Consider the following 22,000-nt stretch of genomic DNA (forward strand, 5'->3'; position numbering starts at 1 on the left):
TTTTATGTGGTGCTGAGGATCGAACCCAGGGCCTCACCCATGCTAGGGGAGCACTCTACCACTGAGCCACAAACCCAGCCCCAGCCTCAGCAGTCTTGAGTTAAAAGACCAAAGTTAGAGAGGTACCATAATATCTTATTTCAAGACCTACTACAGGGCTGGGAAACCAAGTTAGTATGGTAGTAACAAAACTAACACAGAGACCAATAGGACAAGATAGAGAATTCAGAAATAAGTCCATATATTTACAGCTAACTGATTCTTGAAAAAGTCACAGACATATATTGGAGAAAAAAAATCTTCTTTAATAAATGGTGCTTGGAAAACTAAATATACTTATGCAGAAGAATGAAACTGTATGTTTATCTTTAACCATGTACAAAATCAACTCAAAATAGATCAAAGACCTAAATGGAAGACAAGAAACTATGAAATTACTAGAAGAGAATGGAGAAATATTTCCAAATATTGGTATTGTAAAATACTTTTTGGGTAACATCTCAAAAGGACAGTACAAAAGCAAAAGCAGACATTCAAGTTTATATCAAACTAAGAAGCTTCTGCATAGCGCAGGAAACAATAAATAGTGAACAGACATCCACAGAAAGGGTGAGAGTATTTGCAAACCATTCATCTGACAAGCAATTAATATCATGGATATATAAGTAACTAGAAAAATTCAATGACAGAAAAATAAATAATCTGATTAAAAATAGGCAAATGGCCCTTCCAACCAGGAGACTACCACGGGAGGTCAAGCCCAGTGGCCCAGATCCACCCATACCGGCTCAAGCACAGCAGGCCTGGTCCACTACTTTCCCCACTGGGAAGACACCACCAGAGGCTAGCCTTTGGCACAGGACCGCCCCTTCCGACCAGCAGACTACCGAGGGAGGTCAAGCCCAGCAGCCAATATCCACCGACACAGGCCCACATGGGATCCAGGCTCTCAGTAGGCCAGGTTCACCCCTCCCCATTCGGGGCATATACCATCAGAGCCTACCCTCTGGTGCAGCCAGCAGACTACCAGGGGAGGTCAAGCCCAGCAGCCCAAATCCACCTACTCCAACTTACACAGGTCCCAGACCCAGGAAGCAGTAGCATTTATTGAGGGACACCATCAGGATCTGGAAGCCCAACATCAAGGTGAGGTAAAGACAATCTGCACAGGTACTACAAGAATATAAGGAAGAAACTAATATTTCAGATTCACACTGCAAGAAAGGAAGGCACATTGACAACAGAAAAAAACAAGGGAAGAAAGTGCCCCAAACAAACCAGGACACTATAATAACAGAACCCATGGACAGCAAACTTGATGAAATGTTAGAGAAAGAGTTGATCAGTGAATTAAAAAATGAACTATATGAGCAAATACAGGCAAAAGTTGATCACTCCAATAATGAGATAAGAGAGCAAATACAGGTAGCAAAAGATTACTTCAATAGAGAGAGAGAGACCCTGAAAAAAAATAGTCAGAAATCCTTGAAACAAAGGATACAATAAATCAAATAAAAAAAACTCAATAGAAAGCATAACCAACAGACTAGATCACTTGGAAGAAAGAATATCAGATAATGAAGACAAAGTATACAATCTGGAAAATAAAGTTGATCACACAGTGAAGAAAGTTAGAAACCATGAACAGAACATCCAAAAATTATGGGACAGCATCAAAAGAACAAATCTAAGAGTCATTGGGACAGAGGAAGGCACAGAGTTTCAAACTAAAGGAATGCACAATCTCTTCAACGAGATAATATCAGAAAATTTCCCAAGCATGAAGAATGAACTGGAAAAAAAAGAGGCTTACAGGACACCAAATGCACAAAATTACAACAGATCTATACCAAGGTACATTATGATGAAGATGCCTAGCATACAGAATAAGGATAGAATCTTAAAAGTTGCAAGAGAGAGGAATCAGATATATAGGGGTAGACCAATTCGTATCACAGCAGATTTTTCAACCCAGACCCTCAAAGATAGGAGATCATGAAACAACATATACCAAGCTCTGAAAAACAAAATGGATGCCAACCAAGAATCTTATATCCAGCAAAACTAAGCTTTAGAATTGATAATGAAATAAAAACCTTCCAGGATAAACAAAAGAATTTACAACTAGAAAGCCTGCACTACAGAATATCCTCAGCAAAATATTCCAATAAGAAATGAAAAACAATAATGAAAATCAGCAGAGGGAGGGATTACACTAAAAGAAACCCTAATCAGAGGAGAAACCAAGTCATGTTAAATACAAAAAATAAACAAAAATGGCTGGGAATACAAATCATGTCTCAAGAGTTATACCAGACCTCAAACTATACAACAGAGCAACAGTAACAAAAACAGCATGGTATTGGCACCAAAACAGGCTGGTAGACCAATGGTACAGAATAGAGAACACAGAGACTAACCCACAAAACTAGAATTATCTTATATTAGACAAAGGTTCCAAGAACATGCATTGGAGAAAAGATAGCCTCTTCAACAAATGGTGGTAGGAAAACTGGAAATCCATATGCAACAAAATGAAATTAAACCCCTATCTCACCATGCACAAAACTCAACTCAAAATGGATCAATGACTTAGGAATAAAACCAGAGACCCTGTGTCTACTAGAATAAAAAGGAGGCCCTAATCTCCATTATGTGGGATTAGGCCCCAACTTCTTTAATAAGACACTTGCGGAACAAAATTTTAAAATCAACAATCAATAAATGGGATCGACTCATACTAAAAAGTTTCTTCTCAGCAAAAGAAACAATCTGTGAGGTGAATAGATAGCCTACATCTTGGGAGCAAATCTTTACCCCTCACACATCAGATAGAGCACTAATCTCTAGGATATATAAAGAACTCAAAAAGCTAAACACCAAAAAAACCAAATAACCCAATCAATAAATGGGCCAAGGACCTGAAGAGACACTTTTCAGAAGATGGTGTGCAATCAATCAACAAACACACGAAAAAATGTTCATCATCACTAGCAATTAGAGAAATGCAAATCAAAACCACTCTAAGATTTCATGTCACTCCAGTCAGAATGACAGCTATTATGAAGACAAACAAAAGTAAGTGTTGGTGAGGATGTAGGGAAAAAGGTACAATCATACACTGCTGGTGGGGTGTAAATTGGTGCAGCCAATATGGAAAGCAGTATGGAGATTTCTTGGAAAATTGGGAATGGAACCGCCATTTGACCCAGCTATCCCTCTCCTTGGTCTATACCCCAAAGACTTAAAATTAGCATACTACAGGGACACAGCCATATCAATGTTTACAGCAGCACAATTCACAATAGCTAAATTGTGGAACCAAACTAGATGCCCTTCAATAGATGAATGGATAAAAAAAGTAGCATATACAGCAATAAAAGAGAATAAAATCATGGTATTTGCAGGTAAATGAATGGAGTTAGAGAACATAATGCTAAGTGAAATTAGCTAGTCCCAAAAAACCAAATGCCAAATGTTTTCTTTGATATAAGGAGGCTGATTCATAGTGGGATAGGGAGCGGGAACATGGGAGGAATAGACAAACTCTAAATAGGACAGAGGGGTTGGAGGGGAGGGGAGGGGGCATGGGATTATTAATGATGGTGGAATGTGATTATCATTATTATCCAAAGTACATGTATGAAGACAAAAGTTGGTATGCTTATACTGTGTATACAACCAGAGATATGAAAAATTGTGCTCTATATGTGTAATAAGAATTGTAATGCATTCCGCTGTCATATATGAATAAAAAAATTTTAAAAATATGGGCAAATGGGCTGCAGATGTAGCTCAGTGGTAGAGCACTTCCCTCACAAGCATGAGCCCTATGTTCAGTTCCCAGTATAGAAACAATTATAAAAGGGTGAGTGATCTGAATAAGCATTTCTCAAAGAGAAGACAAAGAAATGGCTAACACATATACGAAAAAATGCTCAATGCCACTAGTTATCAAGAATGTAAATCAAAACAAGACATCATCTCATCCTAGTCAAAATGGCTATTATCAGAAATTAAAAAATAACAAGTACTGGTGAGGATGTGGAAAAAAGAGAACTCTCATATGCTCTTATTGGAAACAATATATTTTCAAAAATGTACTAATTTTAGTATAGTCACTATGGAGAAAAGTACAAACATTCCTCAAAAAACTGAAAATAGAACTACAGTATGATCCAACTATTCCACTTATAGGTATATAGTCAAAGGAAATGAAATCAACATATCACAGAAATAACTGACTTCCATGTTTACTGAAGCACCATTCACTTAGCCAAGATACGAAATCAAAGAAGGTATGCATTGACAGATGGATAAAGGAAATGTGATGCATATATACACAATGGAATATTATTCAGTAATTAAAAAGCAATTATACTCTATCATTTGCAGCAAAATGGATGGAATTGGAAATCATTAGTATATCAAGTGATGTAAGCCAGGCTCAGGACAAATACTATGTATTCTTATTCATATGCAGAAGCTAAAAAAATGTTAATTTCATAAAAGAGGAGAGGAGAATAGTGGGGGGCCTGGGTTGTGGCTCAGTGGTAGAACACTTGTCTAGTAAATATGAGGCACTGGGTTTGATCCCCAGCACCACATAAAAATAAAAACAAATAGAAATTTGGAGGGGTGAAAGCAAGTGGGAATAGATAGAGACTGGTTGAATAATAGGTACCAAAATACAGCTAAAAACAAGGAAAAATAGTAGAGTTCTATAGCACAAAATAGTTTTATTTTTCAAAGAATTAGAACAGTTGGCACTGGACACAAAGAAATGACAAATATTTAAGGAGATGGAAATACTAAATGTGCTGAGTGATCATTATACATTATATACCTGACTAAATTTTCATACTAACATGTATGCTATGTGTCAATTAAAAAGAAAGAAAATTGAGCACTCCCAGGAGAAAAAAAAAGATATATCATGTGAACACTAAACCAGTGATTCACAAAGTATGGTCCAGAGACCGCCAGAGGTACTCCCAAAGGTTTCATAAGGTCAAAACTATTTTAAAAGTAATAATCCTTAGGTGTTATTTGCCTTTTCCTCTCTCATTTGCTCAAGAGAGAACAGCAAAGTTTTCAGAGACCATAGCAATCTAAAAATGTAGCAAATTGAAGAATCCTGAGGAAAACATGAGAATCCAATTGCCTTGTGTTAAGTCTGATATTAATGTTACATAGAAATATGTGGACAACACCCCTCATCTCATTATATTATTTTGTTTAGCAAAAATTTATATATAAAACTTTTAAATTCTAAGGCTTTAAGTTCTAAATCAATAAATGAAAGCTTATTTTTTTTGTATTTTTTCTGATACTGTCAATAAGGATACACATAATCCCTGTAAGTAAAAACTATTTGAGAAGTCCTCAATAATTTTTTTTTGAAGGGGTTACCAGAGATTGAACTCAGGGACAATACAGCCACATCCCCATTCTTCCTCAATAATTTTTAAGAGTGTATAATGAAATTCAAAAGAAAGAAAGCTGGTTTGGTTATATCAGACATGGTTTACTAAAGCAGAAAACTTAACTGTAGATAAAGAGACAATTAAAATGATAAAATCGGTCAATTCTACAGAAACACAGAACACATTAATTTGCATACACCAAATAGTTAAGCCTCATAAATATTTGAAGCAAAAAACTTCAGACACAGGAATTAAGAGACTGATAGGCACTCAGCATGAAAATCATTTAACTTTTTCTCCATGATTATGCTAATAACAGAACCACAGTATATCACAGGCAACAGGACAGAAGGAGAAATGAAAAAGCTCTAATTTCTTCAGTTCTGGGTTTCAATAAAACAGGACTATTCCAGAATCAGCTATGTGAATGTAGACAAGAAGATTCTCTGGGCCTTTGTTTATTTGTAGCATGAGGGACATTTCATGTTTTTGAGAGGATTTTTAAAGCCTTCTCAACAGCCCTTTAATGTGATCTGTACCAAAAACAATAGCTATTATTGTTCTCTAAAAAATATTCATAATTAAACAAGGAATTCAAAACCTGCAAAATCTCTGGTGGCCAAACAAGCCTTCAGAGAAAGCAGACGTATGCCCTATATTTTGGAGAGGAATAGGATATTAGTAAGCATCAAAATCCTATGCTAGGATTAAACACTAATTGGATCCAGTAAATACATTTGGATCAAAAGCAGGGAACTAGATAGGAAGGAAGTTAAAGTTAGTTTAGACCCTTCTTCCTCTTTTATCCCTACAAATTCTTTGCTGCCAAATAAAGGATGAGAACTAAGCAAAACAGACTTATTTAGCAAGGCTTGCCTTGTCATTAATTCCTCAACATCTCTAAGAAAACGGTTCTTTTTCAGTCAAAATAACTTATATTTCATCCACTTCCCTATCTAAATCAAAACAAAAAATACCCACAAAAATATTCAAATGACTTTTTCAAAGGAGTTAAGTATAACAATAAATATGATGGGTTGCTTAAATATTCTTCAGTTTACTGCATAAATAAATACTTTTGGAAGTTCCTTTAAAGCTTCCTAGGTCCCATGAATAAAACTTAAGCCAAGTATGTTTACTTCTCAAAGGGCCTGGATCCATGGTAAAATAATATTTGGCGTAACTTGTTTTAAATGTCCATATCAAAGAAATATTCTCAAAGCATTAAGTCATGATTTAATAAAGCCCTTCTGCCACAGGGAAGAAAATTCAGTAAGGAACAGCAAAACTAAAGATGTTGAAACAGGTTGGAGGTTTTCACTAAATAAATGTTTGGTAGAGGTCCACCTCCTTTAGCTGCTCACTAATTGTTATGTCTGAAACTTCTTCATCCAAGTGCAAAAATTAGCTGAGTTGCATTAAGAGTTTTAATTTCAGTTCAAAAGTGTTTCAGGATTATGTGTTGCATGAAAATAGACATGAAACAGAAATCAGGAAAACTGGATTCTAGCCACAACTCTGTCTTAAGTTAGATGAAAACTATGTGGGTTGGCTTTTTCATCTGTAAATGAAAGAACTGGCAGAGCTGTAAAATTCTTTTAGTTTTACACCAGGCATCATGTTTATTCCAAAAAGTAAGGTAGCACCATCTAGTGGACTCACCCAAATTCATTAAATACATAATAGTGAAAAACATTTCTACAAGCAAAATATAGAGTTTTGATTTTGCTGTATTTGTTTTTTTTTCCCTCAATGACACAAAAAAACAAAACAAAACAAAAAGCAGGAGCAAAAATTAAGCTTGGCACATTTCCCCTAATATGCCATGACAGAGAAATCAGGCTTACTTGAAAATGTTGAATTATTTCAATATCTTTCATGTTTATAAAATAATAGTTCACTTTTCCAGAAAGCAATATTATCTGGGAAGTAAAGTAACAAAAACATTTTAGTATCCCTACCTATTAATATAGATATTTTCTAGGAATATATTATCTGAAATTTATAAACCAGTTGCTGAAATTAAAATTTTTTTCCAGATTAAAGTTTTCCTAAAGTAGCAGAGACAGAAGCGTCAAGAATGAAAAGACACAATTATTTGCACTTGTATATTAACATCATAAATATTTTCATTGTTACTCAGTCAACAGAATAAATATAACAATTCACTCAAATACACACACACACACACACACACACACATCTATCACTGGGATACATACTTAGTAAAAGTCAGGTCAGTTATTTGCTTATGGCTGCATCCCCAGCAAAATTCCAGTGCTGTTGTATTCCAGTGCTTAGTAAATTTGTTTGTTAGCAACTTTATTCATGAATAGACCCCCAAATCATTGCATTTGTTCAGCAAGAAAGCTTTACTATAGTACATAAATGACAAAAAAGTGTATTATTACCTATATACTTAATTGGAGTGGCATAAGAATGAGGCAAATAAATATTAGGAAGTAGGGATAGACTGCTGATTTTTAAAATCCTGATGATACCACTTATTAGCAGAGAAATTTTAGGCAATTTTTAAAAACTTTCTATGCTTCAGTATTCTATGTGAAGTGGGGCGAGGGAGACTGATATGAACCTAATTCATGGCATTAACTGTAAAAGTTCATAAATTATAGAGTTTATATGTGTCTAGAAATTTGTCCATTTTGTGTATATTTTCCTATTTGTTGCAATATATGTTTTCAAAATAGTCCCAATGATCTTCTGAATTTCAGTAATGTCTGTAATGATACTAGAAATCCAGAGGGTCATTACTGACTACTACTTTTTCATGTCTAATTTCATTATTTTTAGGTCTTCTCTTTCTTTAGGTTGATTAGTTTGGCTAAGGGTTTATCAATCTTGTCTATCTTTTCAAAGAACCACCTCTTGGCACACTGATCTTTGTATTGATTTTATTCTCTACCTCATTCATTCCAGCAGTCATCTATTATTTCTTTCCTTCTACTGGCTTCCAAATTGATTTGTTCTTAAACATTGAGATGCATCCTTAGGTTGTTTACTTAAGATCTTTCTAATTATTTCAGGAAGAAAAGAGGACGTAGAAATCAGATGAATAAAAACCAATAATATTGAAGTAACTATGAAAGGCTCCCAGCAAAGGAAAGCCCAGGACCAGATGAATTCTCAGCTGAATTCTACCAGACCCTACCAAATTAATGCCAATGCTCCTCAAATTTTTGCACAGAAACTGAGGGACACTTCCTAGTTCATTCTATGAAGCCAGTATCACACTCATACCTAAACCAGATAAGGACATATCAAAGAAAGAAAACTATAAACCAATATCCCTGATGAGCATAGGTGCAAAAATCCTTGATGAAATATTAGTGAATTGTATTCAACAACACATTAAGAAGATTTTACATAATGATCCGGTTGGTTTTATTACAAGGATGCATTTCGTGTTTAATAATACAAATCAATAATTAATAATTCACCACGAAATTAGAACCAAAGGAAAAAAATCATATGATCATCTCAATAGACACAGAAAAACTTTCAACAAAATTCAGTACCCTGATTCATGTTAACAACACTGAAGAAATCAGAAAGAAATAATTTACCTCACTATCATCAAGGCTATATATGACAAACCTAAAGTCAACATCATACTGAATGCGGAAAAACAAAGCATTTCTTCTAAAGTAAGGAACAAGACAAGGATGTCCACTTACACCATTGTTATTCAATTCGGTCTTTTAAATTTTAGCTAAAGAAATTAGGGAAGAGAAGGAAATAAAATAGATATAATCAGAAAAGGAAGATGTCAAAAAAACACTGTTTGCAGGTAATATGATCCTATATAAAGAAGATCCAAAAAACACCACAAGACTGGTAGAGCTGATAAATTAGGAAGAGTAGCAGGATACAAAAACAATATACAAAATCACTAGCTTTTTTATACACCAATAATGAATCCACTGAAAAGAAATCAGGAAAACATCTACATTCAAAAGAGCCTCAAAAAATACCTAGAAATAAATCTAACCAAGTAGGTGAAACACCTCTTCAGTGAAAATTACGCAACACTGAGGAAAAAAAAAAAAAAACACTAGAAGACCGAAAGACCTGCCATATTCACGGATAGGCAGAGTTAATATTAAATTAAATGGTAATAAGACCAAAAGTGATCTATAGATTCAGTTCAATCCCTAGCAATATACCAATGACATTTTCCACAGAACTAGGAAAAACTACTCCTAAAATTTATATGGAAGAACAGAAGACCTAGAACATCTAAAGCAATTCTGAGCAAAAAGAGCAAAGCTGGAGGTATCACAATACCTGATTTCAAGTTATACTACAGAGCTAGCTGTAATATGATAAAAGCAGTATGTTAGCAACATAAAAACAACACCAAATACAGACACATGAACCAAAGGAGTAGAATAGAAGACAACAGAGACAAACCCACACAAAGTCACCTGATCCTTGACAAAGGTGCCAAAAACATGTTGAAGAAAAGGTAGTCTTTTTAAGAAATTGTGCTGGGGAAAGTGTATATCCATGTGTAGAAGAATGAAACTAGATTCATATCCTCCAACCCACACAAAAAACAATTCTAAGTGGATCCAAGACCTACAAATTACAATTTTGCAACTGCTGCAAGGAAACCTAGGGACCACACTCCAACATACAGGTATAGGCAACAACTTCCTCAAAGGACTTCTGCATCTCAGGTAATAATAGAAGAATTAACAAACAGGATTACATCAAATTAAAAATCAAATTACTTTGCTATGTAAAATTCAGTGACACTGAGAAAAAAAAGCTCTAGAAGACAGAAAGACCTGCCATGTTCATGGATAGGCAGAACTAATACATAGAAATAATAATAATTAACACATATTCATCTAATTAATACATAATACATATTAATCTATTTAATACACTGAATTTTACATAACAAAGTAAACAAAATCATGAGGATAGAGCTTACAAAATTGGAAAAAGTCTTTGTTAGCTATTTTCTGACAGAGGATTAATACCCAGAATATATAAAAAAAACTCAAAAATCTTAACATAAAAATAATGCAGCCAATAAATGATCAAATGAACTGAAAAAAGCACTTCTTAAAAGAAATACAAATGGCCAAAAAATAAATTAAAAATGTTCAACATCTTTACCAATCAGGAAAATGCAAATCAAAATTACACTGAGATTTCATTTCACTTGAGTTAGAANCAAATGCCACATGTTTTCTTTGATATAAGGAGAGTAACTAAGAACAGAGTTGGGAGGAAGAGCATGAGAAGAAGATTAACATTAAACAGGGATGAGAGGTGGGAGGGAAAGGGAGAGAGAAGGGAAATTGCATGGAAATGGAAGGAGACCCTCATGGTTATACAAAATTACATACAAGAGGAAGTGAGGGGAAAGGGGAAAAAAAAAACAAGGGGGAGAAATGAATTACAGTAGAGGGGGTAGAGAGAGAAGATTGGAGGGGAGGGGAGGGGGATAGGAAAGGCAGCAGAATACAATAGACACTAGTATAGCAATATGTAAAACAGTGGATGTGTAACCGATGTGATGCTGCAATCTGTATACGGGGTAAAAATGGGAGTTCATAACCCACTTGAATCAAAGTGTGAAATATGATTTGTCAAGAACTATGTAATGTTTTGAACAACCAACAATAAAAATTAAAGAAAAAAAAAGTGCTGAAGAGAATGCAGACACCAGGGAGAACACTGTAGTTGAGATTTTTAAATAGTACAATCATAAAGCAAATCAATATGGAGGTTCCTCAAACAACTAGGAATGAAACCACTATATGACTCAGCTATACTACTCCTCTATATTTATCCCAAAGAAACAAATTCAGTATACTACAACCGCAATTCACAATAGCCAAGTTACAGAGCCAGCCTAAGTGTCTGTCAACAGATGAATGCTTAAAGAAAAAGTGTTTTATATACAAATGGAATTTTACTCAGCCATAAAGAAGAACAAAATGATAACATCTGCCAGAAAGTGAATTAAACTGTTAAGTGAAATAAGCAGGATTCAGAAAGTCAAGGATTTTATGTTTTCTCTTCTATGCATAAACTAGAGATTAAAAATAAAAAAAAATCCTTAAAAGGGAAGGAAGACTAGTACAGCAGAGATAGATATCAGGTTTAAGGTAGAAAGGAAGGAAAGTATTGTTACATGTACATATGAATATATGACAATGAATTCCAAGATCATGTATAATATGTGTATGTATACAGCAACAATACATTTTTAAAAGCAAATTAATTAAATACATAAAGCAGTTAAAACAAAAGCCTAGTGGTAAAAACATTATCATTAATTATATTACACTGTTATATATATTTTATGTAAATAAAATTTATAAAACAATTTTTGTTATACAATTTTTTTCAAAATTAATTTCGTTTCAAACTATTTCTGCTATGAAGTGAATAAAATCAACATGAAAACTGGAGAAATGAAGAAAACTAGATCATAAATTGTAAATTATCTCTTTCTTATTTGCTTCAGCTATTCTTAAAAGAAATAATTCACAAGTACTAACTCAAAATAGAAAAAAAATTCCTATGGCTCAATTTTATAAACTTTAACAATGTGACAAAATCCATTCAAGTATTATTTGTTCAAATTACATGTAGAAAGTAAAGTTTTAATAATTTTATTTTAAGTATTTATGGGAAATTTCAGGCAAAAGAAAGCATGAAATATGACAATGGTATCATAACAAACATTAAAATGCCTTTTACTCAAATATTAAGTTATAAAATATAACTTCAAGAAAAATAAAACAAATTTTAACAAAACAGGTGTAGTAAAATCTCGTCTTATTAAAATAAATCTACCTTTAAATCATTACTCTAAAGTGTCCTTGAGCTAAAGCTAGAAGTTGTATATTCAAAATATGTACAAACAACTCCAGACCATGTCAATATATTCTATAATCAAAAACTTGGTTCTAAATCAAACCAATGACATAAAAATATAAATACTATTCTTTATATTATTATACCATTTGTATGAAAGCATGTACTCTGATGTTTCTTTACTTCATTGGCTAGAAAATCTGTACTTTAATATCTGTATTTTAGAACCTCTGTTTTAAGTTATATTATATTTCAACTTAAAAACTATATTTCAATTATGACTAATAATCCCTTTTCAAAGGAATTGAAAACCATTGCACAGTATGCAATGGTTTTAAATATTAAGTAATAATAGCAAATTGGTAACTTTTAATTTATAGAAATAAAATTTAAACCTTTAGTTTTATAAAAAAGAAAGTTTCTTATTTGAGATTAATAAGGAAAAAATTACATTGTATTCTACAACTACATAGTCTAATTTCTACTTATTTCTGATTTAAAATGAACTGCCTTAAAGCAATTAAATGTAACTATTCCTATTATCATAAATTCAAAGAAAATCAATTAAATAAAAATATCCTTTAAAGAGCAATTAAAGATAATGCTACACATTAACTAAAGCAACAATTATAATTTAGTAAGAGTTAACAAATTCTCAACAAGTGTAAAATAGTATTGCCTGTAATTTTATTTTACCTCCCAAAGAAATACAGCATGGGATAATAACTTATTAACTTATAAATACATACCTATCCTTGTGCCCCTTTATGATAGTTCTTAGCATCAATACATCACTACAAAATACATCAATACAAAATCTGTGCTTTTCACTCAATCAGAATCTCTAAGCGTTTCCTAAAAATGAAAAACGGACTTCAACTGGTCTTCAGAAAATCCACTTTCTCATGTTTGTTTTTCCCAACATTCAATAAATACAGTGTTTTCACTATACTCAATAGACTGCAAAGAAGTCTGTTAACTTATTTGCTTTGTACTACACACAGCTACCTCAGGTACATCAATTACTACCATGGCAGTTTTCACGTATATATATTGTAGATATCCTATCCCAGGAAATCCACTACTTAAAAAAATTCCTATATAGGGGTGCTAGCAAATGAACATGGGAATTGACACCTTTTTCTTTTTCTCTTTTTTTCCTTACAAAGAGCCTCTATTTTTTCTTTTCTCATTTTTATTTTATTTTACTTTTTGTACAGGGGTTTAAACCCAGCATTACTTAACCACTGAGCCACATCCCTAGTCCTTTTTCAAATATTTTTTTTAGAAACAGGATCTCACTGAATTGCTTAGGGCCTTGCTAAGTTGCTGAGGATGGCTTTGAACTCAGGATCCTTCTGCCTCAGCCTCCTGAGCTGCTGGGATTAAAGGCATATGCCATCGTGCCTGGCAAAGAGCCTTTTTCTTTTTTTAAAAGTTTGTTTTAGTGTGATCCAATATAGTAACATATGATCAATGCACTTATACTCATTCCAAAAACAAAATTATTTTTATATGTATTTTACACAAAGATTTTAACATAAAAAATTTTATAAAAAGTATTACTATTTCTATTTGGGAGAAATCATGAGTGGTACCAAAGCAGGTGGCACAGAAACATAAGTAAATGAACACATTACAGAGTATTAAAAAAATTTATTTTCAAAAATGTGCATTTCTAATTTAAACCTTAGAGAACATTAGAGAACTGATGAAAATATGTACATATCAAAAGTTATAGACTAAGTATTGCTTACAGAAAAATTTATAGATTTAAGCATGCATGTCAACAAGCTTGAAAAATGATAAAAATAACTGAATTAAATACTTAACTCAAAAAAATAGGAAAAAACAATAGGTAAAAAGAAGAAGAGAAAAAGCTGATATTATAAATATTAGTGATAGAAATACAAAATGGTGCTACATATAGTAAGGAACTCTGGCATTATTTTCATAAATTACAGATATCCTTGGCTCAATAATACAAATTATAGCAAATTAACTTGAAGATATATCTAATCAAGTATAAAATTATGGGTTGGGATATTCACAGTGGCAATGTAGATGGAAAACATCCAATATTCATTCATCAATGTACCAATGGAATAAATCCAGTCCATGCACATGATTAAATAGTATGCAGCCATGGAAAAAGTATTAGAAACACTATAATAAGTTGTTAAGTGAAAACACACACACACACACACACACACACCAGAAAACAGTATTCAAAATATGCCATATATTGTGAACTATGAGCACAATCCATGTTTTCTTAGATATGGGTAATATAATATGTATCATACACAAATGTTATATATGCAAAGATATACATGTTAAAGGGTAAATATATGCAATATGAAATATACAAAATATCCACAAATAAAAGAAAATGGGAGAACAGAATGAAGAGGACACAGACATAATCACTTTGAGTATGCCTTTTTAACAAATGGGAAAAGCAAGCTAATTTTAAATATCAAATTCATAACAAAATCATGAATTAAAAGACTTCAAATGATATTTAATCACATCTCCTTGGGGGACATAGTGTGAGGACAAAAACAAATGCAAAGAAAGCTTAGAATTAATTTAGTAATTTTTACTATTAGTAGTAACATTGGCATTGTTGTCTTGAAGCTATTTTATGGATAAGACATAGCAAATGGTTAATGTGTTGCCATAAACCAAGGATTACAGTATAAGAGAGAGAGAACTACAATAAAGTTTAAAAAGTTAATTTGAATTAGATATCAGTTTTGTATGTCCAATTTGAATTCACTGCACAGGACAATTACAATACCATAAAGAATAATCAGATAATTAGCTGAAATATTTTGAACCAAAAATTGGATTTCATAAGAATAATGTGGTGGGGTGGGGGACAAAGTAAAAGAAACAAAACTAAAATTAACACCCCTGGAAGTAAATAGAGCCACTAAGATCTTACTCTAAAAATTTGTCAATGCAAATTGATAGAAACAGATTCATGGATTGCTTCTCTTCCTCAATATAATCCCATCCCACTCCCTGATATTTAATCTGATCAGACTTCCTAATGACTATAGGATGGAGAAGGAGGATAGGATTTTACACTTTTGAGATTCAAAAATCTAATCTAATTGCTTAATTAATAGATAATTTCCATTTATCTAAACCTTTCCTCTAGTAACAATTTCCACAAAGTTCTAACTAATTAAAGAATCTCTGCTTAAAAATTCTGGAGGAAATGATGAAATTAGAAAACTCACTTTCTATATCCCCTATCACATTAATTTATTCATATTAATCAATGAATGAAAGCTTTAGAAGGAAGGTTGATGGGGGACTTTATATTGAAGAATATGAGTTATTATCAGTTACGCCCCATGTTCAATCATAAGCATCAATAAGGTAAACAAACACTGTATGACTGCTGATCTAATGAGATATGAAGCACAGAAAACTACCTAAGAAGGACTCCTGCAAAAGTAGCCAAATTTTTATTTAACCAGCTCTTTTGAGCTAGGGACTTCATTACAGGAAATACAGGGCATAGTGAAACAATTTTGATACTAAAAGAAAGTAAATGTACTAAGGCAAAATACAAAACATTCTATAAGAAAATGCAGGCTATGCAAAAAATCAATGGATTGGAAAAAAGAAGCAGTAGGATTGCTACAAATTAAGAGAGTTCAAAGGCATATATAAAAGCAATATTGTGGTTATTGTTCACATTATTATTCAAATAAACTAGGTACTTTAGAAAAATAGCAAAATTGGATTATTAATTATTGATTTATACACGGAATCATTCAATTTTATTAGGTGTCATAATGTATTGTATTAAGTAACAACAGACCATATTATTAAAAACTATTTTCTGAAATATGAGGGTATGTAAATACATGATTCTGGGAATTAGTTTTTTTAAAAAATTAAAACATAAGGGTGAAGCAAACATTGAATATAAGTAATAGTTATACAGAATGTCCATGTATTATTCTACTTTAATAAATGTTTAAAATTTTCCACAGTCATAAAGAAAGACATAAATAAAAGCAAACAAACAAAAGTAATATCAAGATGCCCTACAGAGAAAAAGAATCAAGATACAGTGTGTTTATTTCTATTCCCCAATATGATCCCATCATATTCCTTAATATTTTAGTCTTGATCAAATTCCTATTGGTTGTATGAAGGAGGGGAATTGGATAGTTCCTTTTAGGTCCCCCAAAAATGTAAGCTATTTGTATTGTTTGTATTGTTATCAAGATAAAGATTTTTATCAAGTTTTGACATTTTGTCAATCTTTGATTCTTCATTAACCATTATCAAGCCCCTACAAAAGCCCTTGAGAATATATCAAGACATTAAACAATAAAAATTAACAAGAGATTTTAAACAAGGTAGTGAATAACACAATGAGATTTTTATTTTAGAATTATTACACTGGAAACAATGTATAAGTAAGCTGAAGTTGAATTTCAGTGGGTAGATGAAGGAATTTTGGGTGGTAAGAGATGAAACCACCACCATAACTCTTGACAACAAAGAGAAAGATGAGGCACAGCAATAGAAATAATTTGACAATGAAGGTGATAAATGATGAACTAAGGTCCCAGATGGGAGTGAAAGGAATAGTTGTAGAAAATAGAAGTACTGATCTTATATTTAAAAAGATGTTTTAGTTGCTGAGTTACATGGATTAGAAGATGTAGGAAGGAAAAGATAAATAATTATAAAGATATAGTGGTGGAGGGACTCAGAAGTTTAGGCACATTCAATCAGATGAATTCTTTCCTATGGTATGAGCAGTTTTAGCTAAAGAGGGAAAGTTCAGTACAAGAAATGTGTGCAATCAAGGAGAGTAGTGATAAAGTGTTTACCAGGAAATAGTTATAACAATTTCTGAGAAGTGGGAAAGCACAGGATTCATAAAAAATATCATGGCACCAAATTGGTGTTTATATGCTCTAGTGAAGCTAAGATCACTACTAAAGGAATGTTCCTATATGAAAAGAAACAGAGAAGGAAATATGCTAACAGACTAGTCACTCATTTGCTATAGATAGAATATATTATTTTATATACATTAAAAACAATTTTATTTTTCTAATCTAAATTAAATAAGATTAAATAAGTTACCATAATAAAACATATAAATTGGTAATGGTAGCCTGTTCTTAAAAAAGGAGTGAAACAAAATATAATCACAATGAATAAAAGTTTAAATGTTGAATAAGTATTAAAATTCCATTTTTCTTACCAATTCGAGTGATTTTATTATGCGAAAGTTCAAGATTCTGAATATTAGTGCAGCCATCCAAACCATGAAAGGAACTCAGTTGATTTTTATTAAGAAGAACAACACAGAGATTTTCCAAATTTTCACAGTTGATAGTCTCAATATGGTTTTCCTTAAAGAAAGAACAAATTTAATAAATTTTGTTTCAATGGCTCATTAATTAAATATTTAAAGCTTGCAAAAAGAGGAAGGATGAGACTCAATCTCTAAATGAATACATGAATCTCAAATTGCTGAGATAATTATAAACTATTTTACTATCTAGATGAAAATATTAAGTAATCTAATAATCAAATAATTTGAATTTATTTATTAATATTCTTTTTAAAATGTTGAAAATACAGAGGAAAATATAACAAAATATTTTGAACAACCTAAATGAACAAGAGAGAATATTTTATCATTGCTGTTTCTGCTGATGTGCATGGGAATGGCTATTGTAGTCAAGCAAGCACTGCTTCACCATTTATATGGGTTTGAATGGAAGTAGATAACTTTTCATTTTATTTTGCAGATCTCTCAGGAAAGAACTATACCTCAGTGGATGCACCACCCAAGGAATTGCACCTGAGGAATTTCATCTCTAATTGGATCTGGTTTAGATAAGAAAATCCTGTGCTTCAAGCCTGGGTCAGATGACATAGATTGATACAATGATGGACATGAATGTATTTTGCATGTGAGAGGAGGTGAATCATTAGTAGTCAGAAGGTAAATGTGATAGTTACTTTGATAACTCCAGTATTCATAGATTCATAGACTCTCCTCCCACATGAACATATGGCTTCCACAATAAAACATTAGCCATCATGAAGCAAGCAGATCTAAGCACTCTAAAAAAAAGCCCAAAATAACTATGAGAGATTCCAACTTCCCAGACATTCCTATCAAGGCATCACACATTAAAGAGAAGGAATTTTAAACAGTCACCACCTAACTTCCATCTGACCACAATTACATGAGTCCCAGTCAATGCAATATAAAATGGAAGAAATGTCCAGCCATCCCTGGTCTCAATTCATGACGTATTGAATAAGAAAATAAGATGACTGTTGTTTTCAGCTATGCAGGTAGTCCTTTGTTATGCAGCAAAAAAAAAAAAAAAAAAAAAAAAACAAGCAAACAACCAAACAAAAACCCTGTATCATCTGCAAAAACAAAGAGAAAAGTAATTTCCAGGATGTACCATCTAATCATCTTTCTCTTATCCTTACAAACATAGATCCTTGATCTCTCTAGATCTGTTACAGGCTATTTTAGTAATCATTTCTTCAAGTTACTTCTGAAATGTGAACATAAACCCATTTTATATTTTATCATAAAATAACTATTAAAACAGGGGACATACCTGTACATCAATGTACTTAAGTTTTTTGCAATTATTCAGGCCGTGTAAAGAAGTTAATCCACAGCATCGAAGAGATAGAAATTGAAGATTTGTACACTCCGACAATGTGGAGAGACTACAACCTGGCAAATCTTGAAATGTAATGATTGTAACCTACAGAATTCAAGAAAACTGGGGTGAGTAACATTATTAATTACACAATATAAGCCATGTTAATGTTGTGAAAATGTTTAGAAAATTCATATAAGAAAAAAATACTGTATGTTGAAATTAACATTTATTAACAACTCAATTTGTGTAAAGCTGTTTGGTCTCTTTTGGTCCCCTACATAGAAAAATGAAATATGAAATCATCCATTACCAAATTCAAGTTCAAAAATAAAATACATAAAACAACAATATAATAATTTATTAGTTCAATCCCTGATTTTGTACCAAGTCCACTTATTTCATATTTTATTGCCCTAGACATCACATTACACCACATAAAAGTCTATGATCTGTGGTTAACAGTATCTTAGAGATCCCTGGATGGTAAAGTCAATGGGAGAATCATATTTTCATGGAATATAAAGAAGGAATATAGTTTGCTCTTAGCAAAAGCAATAATATATTTAAAACTTCAAGTAGAGTTTCTATTTTCATAATTACTTTAGGAATATCTCAACTACTCATAATCTAAAGCAATTTTAAAGCAAATTGTTTTTCATAAATTTTCTGAAAGAAAATATTCCTCTATATAACAATAAAGTATACGTCGCCTGTTAAATCTGTATGCAAACAAATATAACTTCTATAATTGGAAAACTTGCTCAGTAATAGTGAAAATGGAGGGCTTAAAAACTGAAAATTTGACAATCACAGTTATATATTAACCATATTACTCCACATCATAATTTATATTACCTTTCTGATTTAATAACATACTCTTTCAGCCAACTGCTTTCAATCAACACAATCAAATTCTAGTTATTTAGGATGTAGCAATTTCTATAGTTTCATTTCATTACTGCACAGAAGTAACAACTATTCTGATTAGTAGCATCTATTGTTGAAATGGAAGAGTTTCCTAATATTTCTTCCTTTTTATTTAACATTTAAAACAGTCCTTATGGGATAGCAATGTCTTCTCTACTGCACCCTAGATTTTTACAAAAATATGATATAAAAATACATTTTATATTAATCATTTATTGATACACGTATGATAATAATCACATAAATAAAAGACCTTGTGCTCCAAAACTCAAGTTCAATACACTATTAGTAAACATATGCATCCATGATTGTACAATCAGCTTGAAAAACTGGGGCACAGAAGATGTTAACTAAGTTTGTTAGATTAGTTAATGAACAAACTGACCCATAATTAGTGGCAAACCTTAAATATACTCATAGAATATGTAGTTTCTCTCCTTTTAAATAAAAACTTGAAAATTTTTATTTCATGCTCTCTGACTTAAAAAGAAGATCCACATAGAGAACCTCTAAATCATTTTATTAAAGATCACAAATAAAATTTCTATTTAATCAACTATATTATTTCCAAATCTTTAATAGCTAGTTGTAACCAAAATGACCTAAAACAGATATATGTGATAGATATAGATATATTTATATGTCTGTTGTTTGTTATTTAGAGATTTCATTCTCAATTATTCTTGAGTTCAACCTAAAGTGTATCAGTTATTTATAGTAAACTGTAATTGCAAAAGCAATGAAAGCAACAACTGTTTTTATGTTTCTAAGACATTTTTTAAGTGCCCCAGTCTCAGATCTATTCAATAGGAAAAAAAATCATATTAGTCTCAGGTATGATTAGTGGTTTACATGAACAGTTTGAAAAATAACTTTAGTAATTCATGTACCATTCCAATAGCAGCCCATTACAATTTCTTGTGTAAAAGTGAGAAATGTTGATCTAAAAGTTAATTAGCAGTTAAAATGTTATCATTCATGTTAGGTATAAAGAAATATTAACCATTCCTTAAGCTCAGTATCCATTTTGTGGTGGTTATTACTTACAACTGGTTATAATTGGTAGCAAAATGCCAAAAAGAAAAGAAAAAATAATTTGCTAAAACACAAAAGCTAGGAAAAATAAAAACATCTATAATCATTGTTCTTCAGTAATTTTCTTTTGGTATATTATTACATATAGTGAGATGGTATAGTATTTTCAGCTGTATAACTTCTTAGATGAAACAGGTATCAAGCAGGTCTCAAAAATCCATTTGCCTTTCTCATCAGATTGACACTCACATTTTACAATTGACTATTATATATGTACATGTATGTATGTATACACAAACACACATACATGATGATGAACTCTAGGTCATGTTTTTTGAAATAATGTGTTAAAACTATAAAATAGACATTGTTTTTTCAAGTTTATGAAAGACAAAACTGAGGCTCAGAAAGGTCAATATTCTTGCACAAACTTATGAAGCAGTAAATAGTTCTGCCAGTAAATATCAAAAATTAAATTAAAAACAAGATCTTAATACAGAGCTTTTAAAACTTCATTAAACTCAAATAAAGTTTGTAGTAGTTTCCTTTTAAATTAATCTATTCTAAACTTTGAAGCTAGCAGTAATGTAGAAATAAGATTAACATTTAGCTGGATTCATTTATCCATCCATATTTTCATCCTTGCTACTATATACTCAAAATCACATTCCTGGAAATAAATAAAGAACTGTAGAAAAAATGAAGACCCGATTCAAGTCCTAAAGTTTCAAAGTAAGAGATTATATGAGCAAAATGAATTCATTTATTGGGTGAAATTCCAGAAGAGTACACATTTCTCTTAAAAATTCTCTCCACAAAGACCTTCTAAAGATGGCAGTAGTGACAAGGATAAGGAGAAAGACATGAATCTAAGAGATTAGAAAATCAAAGTAAGTGATGGATAAGTGACAGGGTGAATGAGGACACAATGATAAGACATCTGCCAAAGAGAATTACATGAACAGTCAGGAAACAAAAGATAGTATTATATAACACCTGACCATTTATATATCCATTTATATTCATGCACATTTTTCATCTTTATAATATATATATATATATATA

The 22,000-nt window shown here is 31.8% G+C and overlaps 1 protein-coding gene across 8 annotated transcripts in view; it reads right to left on the reverse strand.

Annotated features, from left to right (window-relative positions):
• Positions 1–22,000, reverse strand: part of LOC107139799 (ALX homeobox protein 1) — a 219,733-nt gene that overhangs the window by 173,226 nt on the left and 24,507 nt on the right. For all 8 annotated transcript variants that reach the window (XM_048804423.1, XM_048804414.1, XM_048804427.1 and 5 more), the window contains 2 exons: positions 18,923–19,075; positions 17,536–17,686 (listed from right to left, as the gene is read on the reverse strand). In XM_048804423.1, coding sequence (XP_048660380.1) covers positions 17,536–17,686; positions 18,923–19,075 — 304 coding nt within the window. The remainder of the gene's footprint in view (positions 1–17,535; positions 17,687–18,922; positions 19,076–22,000) is intronic.

This window comes from Marmota marmota, unplaced genomic scaffold, assembly GCF_001458135.2.
Source record: "Marmota marmota marmota unplaced genomic scaffold, marMar, whole genome shotgun sequence".
In the NCBI taxonomy this organism is placed as follows: Eukaryota; Metazoa; Chordata; class Mammalia; order Rodentia; family Sciuridae; genus Marmota; species Marmota marmota.